Source organism: Vigna unguiculata, chromosome 7 (assembly GCF_037176805.1).
Source record: "Vigna unguiculata cultivar grain cowpea cultivar isolate G323 ecotype 2 chromosome 7, ASM3717680v1, whole genome shotgun sequence".
Lineage (NCBI taxonomy): Eukaryota > Viridiplantae > Streptophyta > Magnoliopsida > Fabales > Fabaceae > Vigna > Vigna unguiculata.
Window position 1 is genome coordinate 27,421,938 of NC_140798.1, and position 12,962 is coordinate 27,434,899.

Genomic DNA, 12,962 nt, shown 5'->3' on the forward strand with positions numbered 1-12,962 from the left:
AATTCGGCCATGGATTGAAACTGTTTGAAAATATGTAAGGTGTTGGATTTACTTTTGAGAAAATAAATCCAAGTATAGCAACTATGAGCATCAACAAAAGATACATAGTAACTATAACCCAAGGATGAAGTGACATGAGAGGGCCCCCAAAGATCATATAAAATTAGTTGTAAAGGAAGAGTATAAAGAGTAGAAGAAGGAGAAGTGGAAAATTGGTGAGATTTTCCCATACAACATGCTACACAAAAATCCACTGATGTTTTATTGATGGAGGACACATTACAAGCTTTAAGAACATGATTTAAGATAGTAAGAGATGGATGGCCAAGCCTATTATGCCATTTGGAATATAAACTAAGTTTTTGATTGGTGATAGTTGAGGACGCAGAACTTGAAGAAGTAGGACTGGAAGACTCAGTACGTGAAGACGGAGAACTGGAAGACGTAGTGGACGGGGCAACAAGGGAGAGACATGGTGACGCAGGCACAATGTAGGGGAGCAAAGGCAGCAGAAATTGATATAACCCATCTGAACTAAGAGACCCTTTTAATAAAATGGAATCATCAACCTGAGATTTAACAAAACAAACAAAAGGATGAAACTCAAAATAAACACAATTATCACGAGCAAACCTACTAACACTAACAAGATTTTTGTTGAGAGGGGGCATATGTAATAAGTTTGTAAGACATAGGGTAACAGAAGGATTTGTATTGGATTGAAAGGAAGCAGAACCAGACAACTGAACGAGCAAACCTTGTCCATTTCCTAAGAAGACATTCACTTCACCATGTGAAGCAATTGCATCTGTTAAATTGGTTGCATCAGGGGTGAGATGATGAGAGGTGCCAGAATCAATGTACCAATTTTGAGATTATCGAATGGGTGACTGAATTGATGCAGAATAAGCAGAAGCATTGGATGGAGAAGGTTGATGAGGAGTAGGTAGCAGCGGAGCACGAGGTGGCGCGAGTAGGGGTGCTTGTTGAGATGGATAGAAAGACGAGGGTTGAACCGGATACTCCTATTGACTAAAATTAGGATTGAACTGATGATAGCAGATGGAGGTGTCATGCCCATGTTTGTGACACACTTGGCACTGAATGGAGCCTCGACCAGTTCGACCAACCCGACGACCACGATAGCCTCAACCTAGTTGAAAATAGTTGCGACAAGAGGATTGAAAGGAGGTGAAGGTGGTTGAATCAAGTTGAACATTGTGCATAGAAGGTGTTTGTGAATATGTGTGAGTAAGATTGAGTGAGCCGGTGGTGTCCAGGGTTTTGAATTGTTCAAGCCGCGCCTCTGAGCAACAAGGAGCGATTCAATTTCATCAAATGTGAACAACTCTGATTTGTTATTGAGGAGTGAGATGAAGGATTCATATTCAGCTGAAAGACCTTCAACAAGAATATCCAATTGTTCATGTTTAGGCACATGATCCCTAATAGATGTGAGAGCATCAACAAGAACTTTGATGCAAAGAAGAAACTCATTGATGGATTTGTCCCCTTACTTCAGGGTACGTAACTCGGTGCGAAGTTGCCAAGCTTTGGCTCAAGTTTGGGAGTTGAAGTAAGAGTGAAACTTCTCCCAAAGTTGAAACGCATGGGTGCACCCAATGAGGAAGATTGTAGCCAGGATAAAAGGAGTTGATCTTGAGTTTCCCAAAGACTGAAATCAAAGTTTTGAGTAGCTGTATGTAGGGATGTCAACGGGACGGGTAGGGCATGGGTAGTAGCTCCCCCGTATCCTATCCGTTGGATAAATATTTCTCCCGTACCCGTATCCATCGGGTATCCGTTATGCGGTTACCCGCCTATTTTTTCATATCCGTGGGTATCCACGGGTACCCACGGGTATTTATAAAAAATTTAAAAAAACAAATATTTAACCATAATTAGTGCTTGGATCAACAAGTCCCCTTTCTCCGATTAATTCTTGAAAAACAAACAAATAAAAAAATCATTAACAATTTATATTGTAGTTTATTTTTGAATGAAATATTAAAGAAATTACTAACTTCATCAATGTCCACCTCTTGCAACATTGTATAAAGTTTCATGTTGTCCAATTTTAATCTAGAAGAGCCTGAAAAACATAAGAAGTTTATTAAAAATTTCTAACAATCACTTAATTAAAATATCTAAGTAAAAGTGCTAATTTCATTGGTCCATAACCAATTTAGGAGACACATTAATGTCTCCACAGTATCTGGAAGTAATCTACTCCGTTGTGGGGTAAGAATCTGACCACCATTACGGAATGAAGACTCATAATGTTTTTTACTAATATATATATATATATATATATATATATATATATAAGGGTATTTTTTTGAATTAAAGTTTAGCGGGTACGAGTATCCACGGGTGCGGATACTATGATACCCGTACCCGGCCCATTAACATGCGGGTATCAAAAATACTCGTACCCGCGGGTAGCGGGTATCCATTTTTAATATTTGTTTCCTACCCGTTGCAAATTTTATCTGCAGATACTTATGGGTACAGATTTTTTTGACATACCTAGTTGTTTGACAATCAGATGTTGTGAGGAACTGAGGTGGTATTTGAGGATTAACCACGTAGCGGTGAAGGCGGTGGACTTTAATTACGGGCTCCACCTGTTGCTTCCAAAGGAGAAAATTTGTGTCAGTAAGTTTCTTAAATATATTATACGAGAAAAGGACACGTGAAGAGGTAGTCTTGGGTTTTAAGGGGTACCCATTGTGAGCACAAAGAAAGAAAGGCACCAGGATTGAAAAAAAAATTATTTATTTAGCTCTAGATAGCATGTTATAAATTGATAACTAGGAATGAGGAAAAGTCTATGATTCTCATTCATTCAATGATGAAAAATACATTAGTTTATATATAAAGTGTCCCAAATGAGTAACTCACTCTATATGACTAACAGAAAGAATAAAATGTAACAGATTGAATACCACGTATACAAAATAGAATGGAGAGAGAAACAAAAGACAAAACAGAAAGATATTCTACTGATATTCTCTAACAGAATAGTATCATATGATTAATAAAAAATTAATGTTTTTTTTCATTTCTAATTCATTCAAGGTATCAATTTCTCTCAAAAGTGATGATAAAATTATCATATGACACAAAAGGATTTACATACTATAAAATGTTGAAACTTATGAAGTTTCTTGAAGGTGATGATATTTTAATGATATTTTGTTAAGAAGTACTAACAATAAACAAACTTATTAAGAAACCAGATGATTTATTCACAGGGTCACTTCACCTTGGAAGAGAACGAATATAAGATTCGCACCTTATGTAACACAAAGAAAGGGCAAAGACCGTAACGAAGAGAGGTCGCGCAGTCCGCTTGGGCCACATTTTAATATGGAGCAATCAAAAATAATGGACGACGAAGAGATAGCCAAGTATCTATGTCGGTCCAGTGCCACCAACAAACTCTTAGGAGGCAACATGAATGTTTGGTGCAAGTTTCACCGATTTCCAACCATGATACTCTATTGCTTCATGCAAGTAAATATGCTAGCAACATTGTTAGCCAAGGGGTTTTTGCAGAAGTATTTGGTTGAAATAAAGGGGGAAGGTCAGACAAAGTAAACCTCAGCAAAAGAACCTCATGAGGTGCCCATCAAGGGAGATTTCAACTTACTCTTAGGAAGACCATTTATCAACAAGTTGTGAGCTGATATATCAATGTCCATTTGAAAATGAAATTTCCCATAAATGAAGGCAGGGTATTCACGATGAAAGTAAATCAAGAAACAGCTTAGAAGTACTACAAAGACAGTCTCATAACTCAACGACGAACCATGTATCACATAACAACAACAGGAGCACCTACGAATGCAAAGTTGGACGCAAGGATAGTGCACAAGGACAAAAGACCTCAACTAATGGGAGAGGTAAAAGATGTGGTCGTACAAGGTTGAACGTTGAAGGTAGGGGTCACCTAAAGCCAATCTTGGAGGCCCAAATTATGGATGTGTTATGATCAAACTCTGTTTCATCGCGTGGATTGTTGCCGATATGATTGGCATTAACCTAGACTTTTTGTGTCATAAACTCAATATAAATTCAAATGCAAAGGCAAAGGTTCAGAGATGACGTCGGCTGGTAGGTGAACAAATACAAACGCAGCTGAAGAGGTTCAAAAACTCTTAGAGGCTAGGAACATTAGGAAATTCAATATCCCACCTAGCTGGCTAACGTGGTAATGATAAAGAAATCTAGTAGAAAGTGAAGAATGTGCGTCGAATTCACAGATATGAATGATGCATGTCCTAAGGATCTGTCCTTTCTACCCAGTATTGACGCCTTAGTAGACAACGCATCTGGATGTGCGTTATTAAGTTTCCTGGACATATATTCTAGATATAACCAGGTAAAGATGCATCTACTAGATGAAGACAAGACATCATTCATGGGCGAAATGTCTAATTATTGTTATAAGGTAATGTCGTTTGGACTGAAAATTGCGGAAGCTACCTACCAACGTGTGATGAATAGAATACTTATCCTTATGATGGAGAGGAATGTACAAGCATATGTCGATGATATGGTAGTGACCTTGACGGAGGGAGATCATCACCAAATGGATTTGATGGAGTTATTTGCAACAATAAACAAATATCAACTCAAGCTAAACCCCGTCAAAATATGTGTTCGGGGTCAAAGCCAACAAGCTTTTAGAATTCTTGCTCATAGAAAGAAGTGTTGAGGCTAACCTGGATAAGTGTGTCGCCATTATACGAATGTGAAGCCTGACAAATGTAAAAGAAGTGCAGCGGTTACAGGAATAATGGCCGCCCTTTCCAGGTTCTTAGTCAAAGGAGGGGATAAAGGGTTTCCATACTTTTAGTGTTTAAGGAGAAATGATAAATTCCAATGAACTGATCAATGTGAGGCATCATTTTAGCAATTGAAGGAATATTTGATCAAACCTCTAAAAGGCAGTGTGTTTAAAATATACATTTCAGTAACCAATAATGCAATCAGTTCAGTGTTAGTACAGGACATGAACAAGGAGCAAAAATTAATATATTTCGTGATGAAAGTGCTTTGTGCCGCAGAGGTTCGATATTCTACACTTGAAAAGACAACATTTACAGTCATAGTAACAACACATCGACTTAGACACTATTTTTAGAATCATGGAGTATAAGTAATGACTGACCTACCTGTAAAACAGGTCTTATAGAAACTTGACATATTTGGGAGGTTGGTGAAATGGGCAGTAGAACTCTCAGAAAACAACATCCAGTATGAGCCTAGAGGACCAATTAAGTTACATGTTTTATCTTTTTTTTTTTGTGGAACTCACAACTCCTATAGAACCTGAATCCAAAGACCCAATGCAGTGGATTATATTTGTCGACGATGCATCCACTTTGAAAGGAAGTGGAGTAGGCATGGTCCTTAAGATTTGTGTTCAAAGCCAACAATAATCAGGTTGAATACGAAGCCTTAATAGTAAGAATATTACTAGCAAAAGAGATGGAAATTCCAAGGTTGATGGTCAAATGTGACTCGATGTTGGTTGTAGTCAAGTTAGAGGAGAATTTCATGCTAAGGATCCACAATTGGCCTGGTATTTGGAATTTGTTAATGTCATTACTAAGGGTTTTGCTACTTTTGAGTAGGTATATGTCCTTAGGGAGCAAAACTGTCCAGTAGATCTTTTGTCAAAACTGGCTAGTTGCACAAAACCAAAACAATATAAATCGACAATCAAGGAAACTCTTGTCACTCCTCAGATAGAAGTAACGGAAGGCTACCAAATAATGGCCTTACAAGGGCAATGGCAGGAGTCATGATGATGCCAATCAAAAGGTACATGGCCAATGGGAAATTACCCGGTGATGCTTGGGAAGCCAATTATATTAAGAAAAATGCAAGTAGGTACACTTTTCTAGATAGAAACTTGTTTCGGTTTGGATATTCCCGTCCTCTCCTAATTTGTGTGGATAGAATTGAAGTAGCGCGTATCATGACTTACTTGCATGAAGGCATATTTGGAAACCACATCGAAGGAAGAACTTTAATGATTACCTTAAATACGTAAAAAAGTGTTGTCAATGTTAGAGACATGTAGACTAGACTTGGGCCCCTCCTAAGGTGTTTCACTCAATCAATACACCATGGTCATTCCATACTTTGGGAATAAACATCTTGTGTCCTTTTCCACGGGCAATTCAAGAACTTAAATTCTTGATTCTAGTTGTCGAATATTTTATGAAATGGATTGAAGCAGAGCCTATGAGAGTTATCACGGAAAACAAGGTAAAAGAGTTTATATGAAAAAAATATAATATGTCGGTTTGAGGTCCCACGATACATCATCTCCGACAACAGAACCCAATTTGCGTGCTCACAAGTCGAGCGATTATGCCAAGATGTAGGCATAAAGCAAATTTTATCTTCGGTAGAACACCTCAAACTAATGGACAGGTAGAGTCAGCTAATAAGGTTATTCTTGAAAGTTTGAAAAGAAGATTGTTGATAGCAAAAGCATAATGGCCTGAAGAAGTACCCAGAGTACTATGGTCATATCACACCACTCCATAATCAAATATCCATGAAACTCTTTTTAGCCTTGTTTATAGAACCGATGCTATGTTACCCATAGAAATTTCCAAAGTTGTTACAAGGGCTAGGATCTTCACACCAGAGCATTCTGAAGAAGGGCTTCGTTCTAATTTCAGTGTTATCAAATTTCGGCCATATGGCGGTGCCATGGCGGAATGTGGTGGCGTTTTTCCAACCTGCCACCACAACAAGGCGGTGGTGAAACATATTTTTCGTGGCAATCCATGGCGGCCATTTTATTTATAGCGGTTGGCGGTGGCGGAACGGCAATGGCGAGAGAAGCGGGGTGGAGAAGAAAGGTGACGATTGTATGGAGAAAAATAACAGCAAAGTGGAAGAACGGGGAGGGGTAGCGACATGGGTGAAACCCTAACTGTAGTAAACTTTGTTTTCTATGTTTAAAACAGAGTTAAAATTTGGGCCAGACCCAATAAAAATATAAAGTTCACTATATTCTAATACCCACAATTTTAAAACACTTTTTCTTTTATTCTTTTCCAACTGTAACTTATTATCACTAATAGCCACCATTGCCGCCACTGCTCGCCGGTCACCGCCGCTACTGTTCCCCGGTCGTCGCCGTCGTTAACCGTCACCGACGAAGCCTGTTTTTTTTTTCAATTTTTTTTTTCTTCTTTTGCAACTTCGGTATAACTATTTTTCAAAAGAAAAACCTATTTTCACTACAATATTATTACTTTACCATTAGAATTACATGTGGTATGATTATATTTCTTTTGAAAGTGATGTTTCTGCCATAACCCATTATAGTTTCCGTTATAACTTTATAATGGATTTTTCAGTTTCCGATATTTTTCGTTATCCGATATCAATAACACTAGCTAATTTAGACACCTTAGAAGAAATTCAGAAGCTAACCAGGATCTCTAGCAAGATGGTCAGGAGAAAGATAGAAAGGAGATATAATACAAGACCAAGGTAATCCCTCAAAGTTTTCAAAGAAAGAATTTGGTCCTAAGAAAGGCACAATTAACACAAATGGAGAATAAACTTGCACCTTCGTGGACAAGCGCTTACCTCATTAAATTAGTGGGAGGAGGAGCATACAAGTTAGAGACATTGACGGGAAAGAAATACCAAGAATTTGGAATACAGCAAATCTGTGATTTTATTTCAATTGACATTATGTTTTTTCTTTAGTCATGTTTATATTTAATATGCATAAATTCTTGATTTGAGGAAGCGGGGAATGATTCGTTGGAGAAAGTTGGTGGTGGAGAAACTGAGGGCTCGCTGGATCTTCTATGCGGGATGGTTACAATGGAGGTTCCGGTAGAACTCGCACTGGATTTGAAAGAGGACATTAGGGAGCATGATATTTGATGATGCATGACTTGTTTCTTATGCTTAGTTTTGTTGAGTATCCATGTTAATACCAGAGGTTGGTATGTATGAAAATGAACGGTCAGGACAATGTGCTTCTGTTAACATTTCGGTTTTCATCTAATCCCCTAGTTTAGGTGGGAAAAATAACTGTTTTTGTACACTTTTTTACTCTGTTGTTAAACTGCTTATGGATGTCTAGAGTCTAAGTTATGTATTGAATGAAATGTAATATTCATGATAGATCCTTGTCTGTTGGAGGCATATTTGGTCTGGTTTTCCTAAGCTTTGGAATGGCATAATTTCTTGCTACAAACAGTTATGATTTTCTTTAAGTTGGAGCAAGACGCATTATCCATCCTGCTGAAATAAGATTGGATGCAGAACTTTAAATACATATCGTGTTGGTCTTTCACACCACTTACCATTAGTTGCTGATGAAATAAGACTCGAGGACGAACATGAAATAAAGTCCACTGTGATTACAAGAATAAGAACTGAACGGAAAAGTTGTATAAATGGGCCCGTTGTGAGCTGTATCTATGTATGTATGGGATTTGCTTATCTGCTCATATATCATGATGAGGGAGAAATGATTAAATGTGGCATATAATTTTATAAGGTTTAGATAAAAATATAAGTGGAGTTTACTAGTTAAGTATCATATCTGGTGATTCACTAACAAAAACTGCAACTATTTTTTCAAAATGATAGAGATGTAGAAGTATGAATTAAGGGATCATGTATATCTCTACCCAGCGATGCATGTCATAAATTTCCTTGCTACGACCTACCAAGTTTATGGCGTAAGAAGGCCTCTGTTAGAGAAATGAAATCATGTCGATTTGAAAAGTTAATCAATTCATTCAAAGTCTTTCACCGTTATAAATCATGAGTCATCACAAAATCTGTATGGAAGCACATGTTTGACACTGAAAATACAATGCAAACTGATTTTATGGAAGCAAACAAAATATTCAGCTGTCTTTTGGTTTACTTTGTTTCTTCTTCCTCAATTTGGTACTCCTCATCGTCATCATCTTCATCCTCTTCATCATCTTTACTGATTTGGGAAAATTTGCTTAGCTCCCACCTACCTTCATCCTCAAGAACCTCAAGCCCAGATTTTGTGTTACGTTGCTTGACCAAAAGCCAACGCAATAACCGGTCTTCTTTGTTTAGGTAATGCAACTCTTTGTTGATTCCAGGTGTAGCCATCATGCTCATTTGCATCAGCGTCCCCTACATCCATTAAAATTTGAAAATGGCAACACATGCATAATTTCCATTCAAACTCAAGAAATTTTACGTCTTCCTATTTCACCAAAGTCACACTTTCAAACTAAATAAAGTTCACAAAAACTTCACTAAGCAGAAAACAGAACATTCAATAAACATTTCTCAATCATATGTCCCAATTCCCTTTATCTGAAAATCATAAGCTTGTACTCATTATTCTTTGCCCCTGAATCAGCCTGATTCAATCTTCAGAATTTTATAGCACTAGAAAAATCTTCAAAGATAGACATGTTTTCATTTGGAAGGTTGTTAGTAATGCCCTACTTACTAATAAATCTAGAAAAACTGAGCATTAGACAATGGATGAGTCGTGTGGAAGCTACCATCAGGTTCCTGACTACGTGAACCATGCTTTTAGACTTTGTCCTAACGCAGTATCTATTTGAAATTGTCTCTTACCCCAATGCCTGCTGCATAACATGTAATCAGACACTATTGTGGGGGAAGGAAATGGTCTGTAATATGTCATTTCGGACAATTTGTGTTGCAGTAGAAATGATTAAATTTTTAACCACTCAAGGCTGTCTGTGACTAAAGCAAGTTGATAAATTGAGGTATGTTTACTGCATGAAAATTTTTTTGATAAGTCTTAGACCAAAGCTAGGGTGCACCTCAAATTGGTCTTTTCAAACTGAGTTGTGATGGCTCAGTCCAATTACAGACTAATTAATAGAGCTACGGCTAATGGGTTAGTTCAATATCATGATGAGCTGGACAATTTCTCTTATACTATGAATGTTGGTGCTTGCACCATAAATCTCATGCAGAATTGTTGGCTATCTCTATTTGGGAATTACTATTGCTTGGGGTCGTGGTTTTAGAGTTTTAATGGTAGAATCAATTTCGAAGGTGGCTATTTATTTTTTGCCTAATGGTTGCCCTAATTGTCATATGCGTCAGTCTAGCTCATTGGATCATTGGTTTTAGCCAGCAGGAGGCTAATTAAGCAGAAGATTCTTTGACTAAATATGCTAATTCTCTAGATAGTCATTTGAAAGTTTTTGATATTCTTCCTTTGTTCTATCTAATGCCATTTTGGCCGATGTATCTCCCACTGTTTTCCTCATGGATTTTAGTGTTTCTTTTTGGGTAATCTCCTTTCATTCAGCAGTACACATACACCATAAAAATTACATTATTCGGAACACCTCAAGCCAGGAGTTATGCAAACTTTCCAATAATCAAATCATTTAACATACCTAAACTACCAAAGCATTTTTTATATCAGCCTCCTTTATATTAATTTAATGATGTTATACACACAGCTCTGTCCATGACTAATACAACCCTGATAATGAAACAGTTAAAGCAACGAAATTTTGATATGAATAGAACAAGAACTATGAAGCATTCACCTAACTGGTGGTGATCTAGCTACAGACTACTGGTGCACTGATAGTTCAGTTACCACAATGAGGTTAAACGGCAAGACAAAAATGTCTAACCACATAAAAACTAGATCAGAATTAATGTTACAAGAAAACTTAACTATATTATTAGCAAATGAATTCATTAACCTGATCAGCTGTAAAATAAAATAAGAATTAATTGAGTTGCATCATCTAAATAGTAGAGTAATTCAGTGAAGTTCCTGAAGTATTCTCTAGGCTCAAAATTACGTCAATACTTGCATCAAAACAGGTAATATAAACAACACAACAAAAACCAATGATGCATAAACTCACTGTAATGCATCACATACAATCAACCTCACCTGATAATATCTGCCATCCAGCTTCTTCACACCATATCCCAATTGAACGATTCCGAGATTCTTAACATCAGTGACAACCCCATTTCTTCCGGACACATGTTTTCCCACCCTTACAACTAAATCCAAAATAGCTTCTTTCGCGATATGAGGTTTAAACAGAAACATACAATCGTAAGGAGGCATCTTGTTACTCCTAATTGGGCACAAACAAGTCACCTAACAATCTATCTGCATGCAATAAATAGCAGTTGGTCAAGAAGGTTAATCAAAAGTTTTCACTATTGTTTTTCAAACTTCACATAACAATGATAAAATGTCAGAATCTAAAAACAATGTCACTATTGGGATAAACTCGAAATTTAACCATGAATCAGACAGTATGGTCTAATAACTAGGATCTATCATAGTAAAATCACATTATTAATATTCTTGCAATGGTCATAGTCATTCATCAACCCTTAGTGTAGGATTGCGATATGATAGACAAAACAAGTTGCAGTGAAAAGGAACTAAAGTAGCAATGCAAAAGCTTTAGGGTTTTTAGAAGAATAGAAAAGAATAATACAAAGTACCTAGACAACAATTCCGATGTTCACTAGGGTGTCAAAGTGAGCCAGATGTTCACTAGAGGTGTCAAATGAGTCAACCTGGCTCACACAGCTAAAAATGTTACGATGTGACTCAACTCACTACGGTCTATTTTTTTGTCATCTTTGAATATTCAAATTAAAAAAAAATATATTTAAAAGTAAATCGCATAAACCAACAATCAGAAAACAAAAATTGTATTTAATCTAATTTAATAATAAACTACTCCAAAAACAAAACATTTTTTTCAACCATCTAAGCTTGAAGGCCCCCTGAATTCTAAAGGTTGCTGTAGATGCTAGATTCTCTAAATGAATGAACAATGCAAATGCCAACCCTCCCTTCTTCCCTTTTTTAATCCAAGACTGGTTTAGAAATTGTGAGTTTTGAAACAATATTGTTATTGGCAATTTTTCATAATTGTTCCTATGTGCGGATGACAATTATAATAAGAACGAATGAGTAATATTTGAATTATGCAAATCTAAAAGCTTCGAACTTTTTTACTTGGTAAAGCTTTTCCAAGCGCGAAAACATTATAAATGCTAAAAGCAATTAGTATCCATTAGCACATATCCATTTCCTTTTCCCTATTAACAACCAAACAAATGCAAGCTTAATTTAATCGTGCAATGAAATCGGGATTCAGGTTCAAATTGATGGAGGGGTTAACTTACAAACCCTAGAAAATAAAAAAACACAGAGGCAACAGAGGAAGTAAAGGACTGCCTGACCACGAAGTGTTTAGTGAAAGAGCACGCAATCGAAGATGATGGAGACAATTTCGGAAACCCACCGGTCCAGGACGAGGGCAGGCGGTGGTGTTCGGCGAAGGCAACCAATTGAGCAACGGTGGTGTTCGACCAAGGCAACCAACTAAGCGACGGAAGTGTTTGGCGAAGGCAAGTAGCCGATGTTCACGAAGCCAAGCAACTAAGCAACCGCGATTACTGTCATTTTCTTTCTCTTCTGGCCCGTGGATCGGGTCAAATTAGAGTTTTCGAATTGTTGGGCCTCGTAACATTTCTTTTTTGGTATAAATATTAGATCATAAAGTTTGGAAAAAAAAAAGTAGAGAATGCTCCCCATCCATATTTTATTTGTTTTTTTTTATTAAAATAAGAAAAATATAAGGAATGAGTTTTACAATGTATGTTTAGCTAAACTTCTCCTCAAACTTTTACAATGAGAAATTTGTTTATAAATTAGAATGAACTTACATATAAATTTACTATTAGCTTTCGGAGTTTAAGCAAAAGTTAATTTTTTTTTAATTTCCACTTCTAGATATGTTTTTTTTTAGAAATTTTATTAAAGTTACAAATTAATTTATGCAATATAAAATTTGTTTTTAAATATATTCTCGAAAACTTAGATGCACGAGTTTGATTTTAACTTGTTGAAAATTTAATTTTTCTTTTCTTGC

The 12,962-nt window shown here is 36.6% G+C and overlaps 1 protein-coding gene across 5 annotated transcripts; it reads right to left on the minus strand.

Moving 5' to 3' along the window:
* Positions 1-8,779: 8,779 nt before the first annotated feature.
* On the minus strand, positions 8,780-12,551 carry LOC114192200 (Translation elongation factor EF1B/ribosomal protein S6 family protein). Of its 5 annotated transcripts, XM_028081843.2 has the most exons (4): positions 12,333-12,515; positions 11,521-11,595; positions 10,949-11,176; positions 8,780-9,177 (listed from the first exon to the last, which is right to left on the minus strand). In XM_028081843.2, exons 3-4 carry the CDS (start codon positions 11,129-11,131, stop codon positions 8,929-8,931), a joined length of 432 nt encoding a protein of 143 aa, XP_027937644.1. In that variant the 5' UTR covers positions 11,132-11,176; positions 11,521-11,595; positions 12,333-12,515; the 3' UTR covers positions 8,780-8,928. The 5 variants fall into 5 exon arrangements, with proteins under 5 accessions (XP_027937644.1, XP_027937641.1, XP_027937645.1 ...); XM_028081840.2 differs by lacking the exon at positions 11,521-11,595 and having other exon boundaries at positions 12,333-12,551; XM_028081844.2 differs by lacking the exon at positions 11,521-11,595 and having other exon boundaries at positions 10,949-11,172.
* Between the last annotated feature and the right edge of the window lie 411 nt (positions 12,552-12,962).

Coding starts and splice junctions, on each gene's coding strand:
- LOC114192200 (XM_028081840.2), bottom strand. CDS start 11,131: ATGCCTCCTTACGATTGTATGTTTCTGTTTAAACCTCATATCGCGAAA. Junction 9,178..10,948: donor TGGATGGCAGATATTATCAG/GTGAGGTTGATT, acceptor TAATGGATGTAG/GGGACGCTGATGCAAATGAG.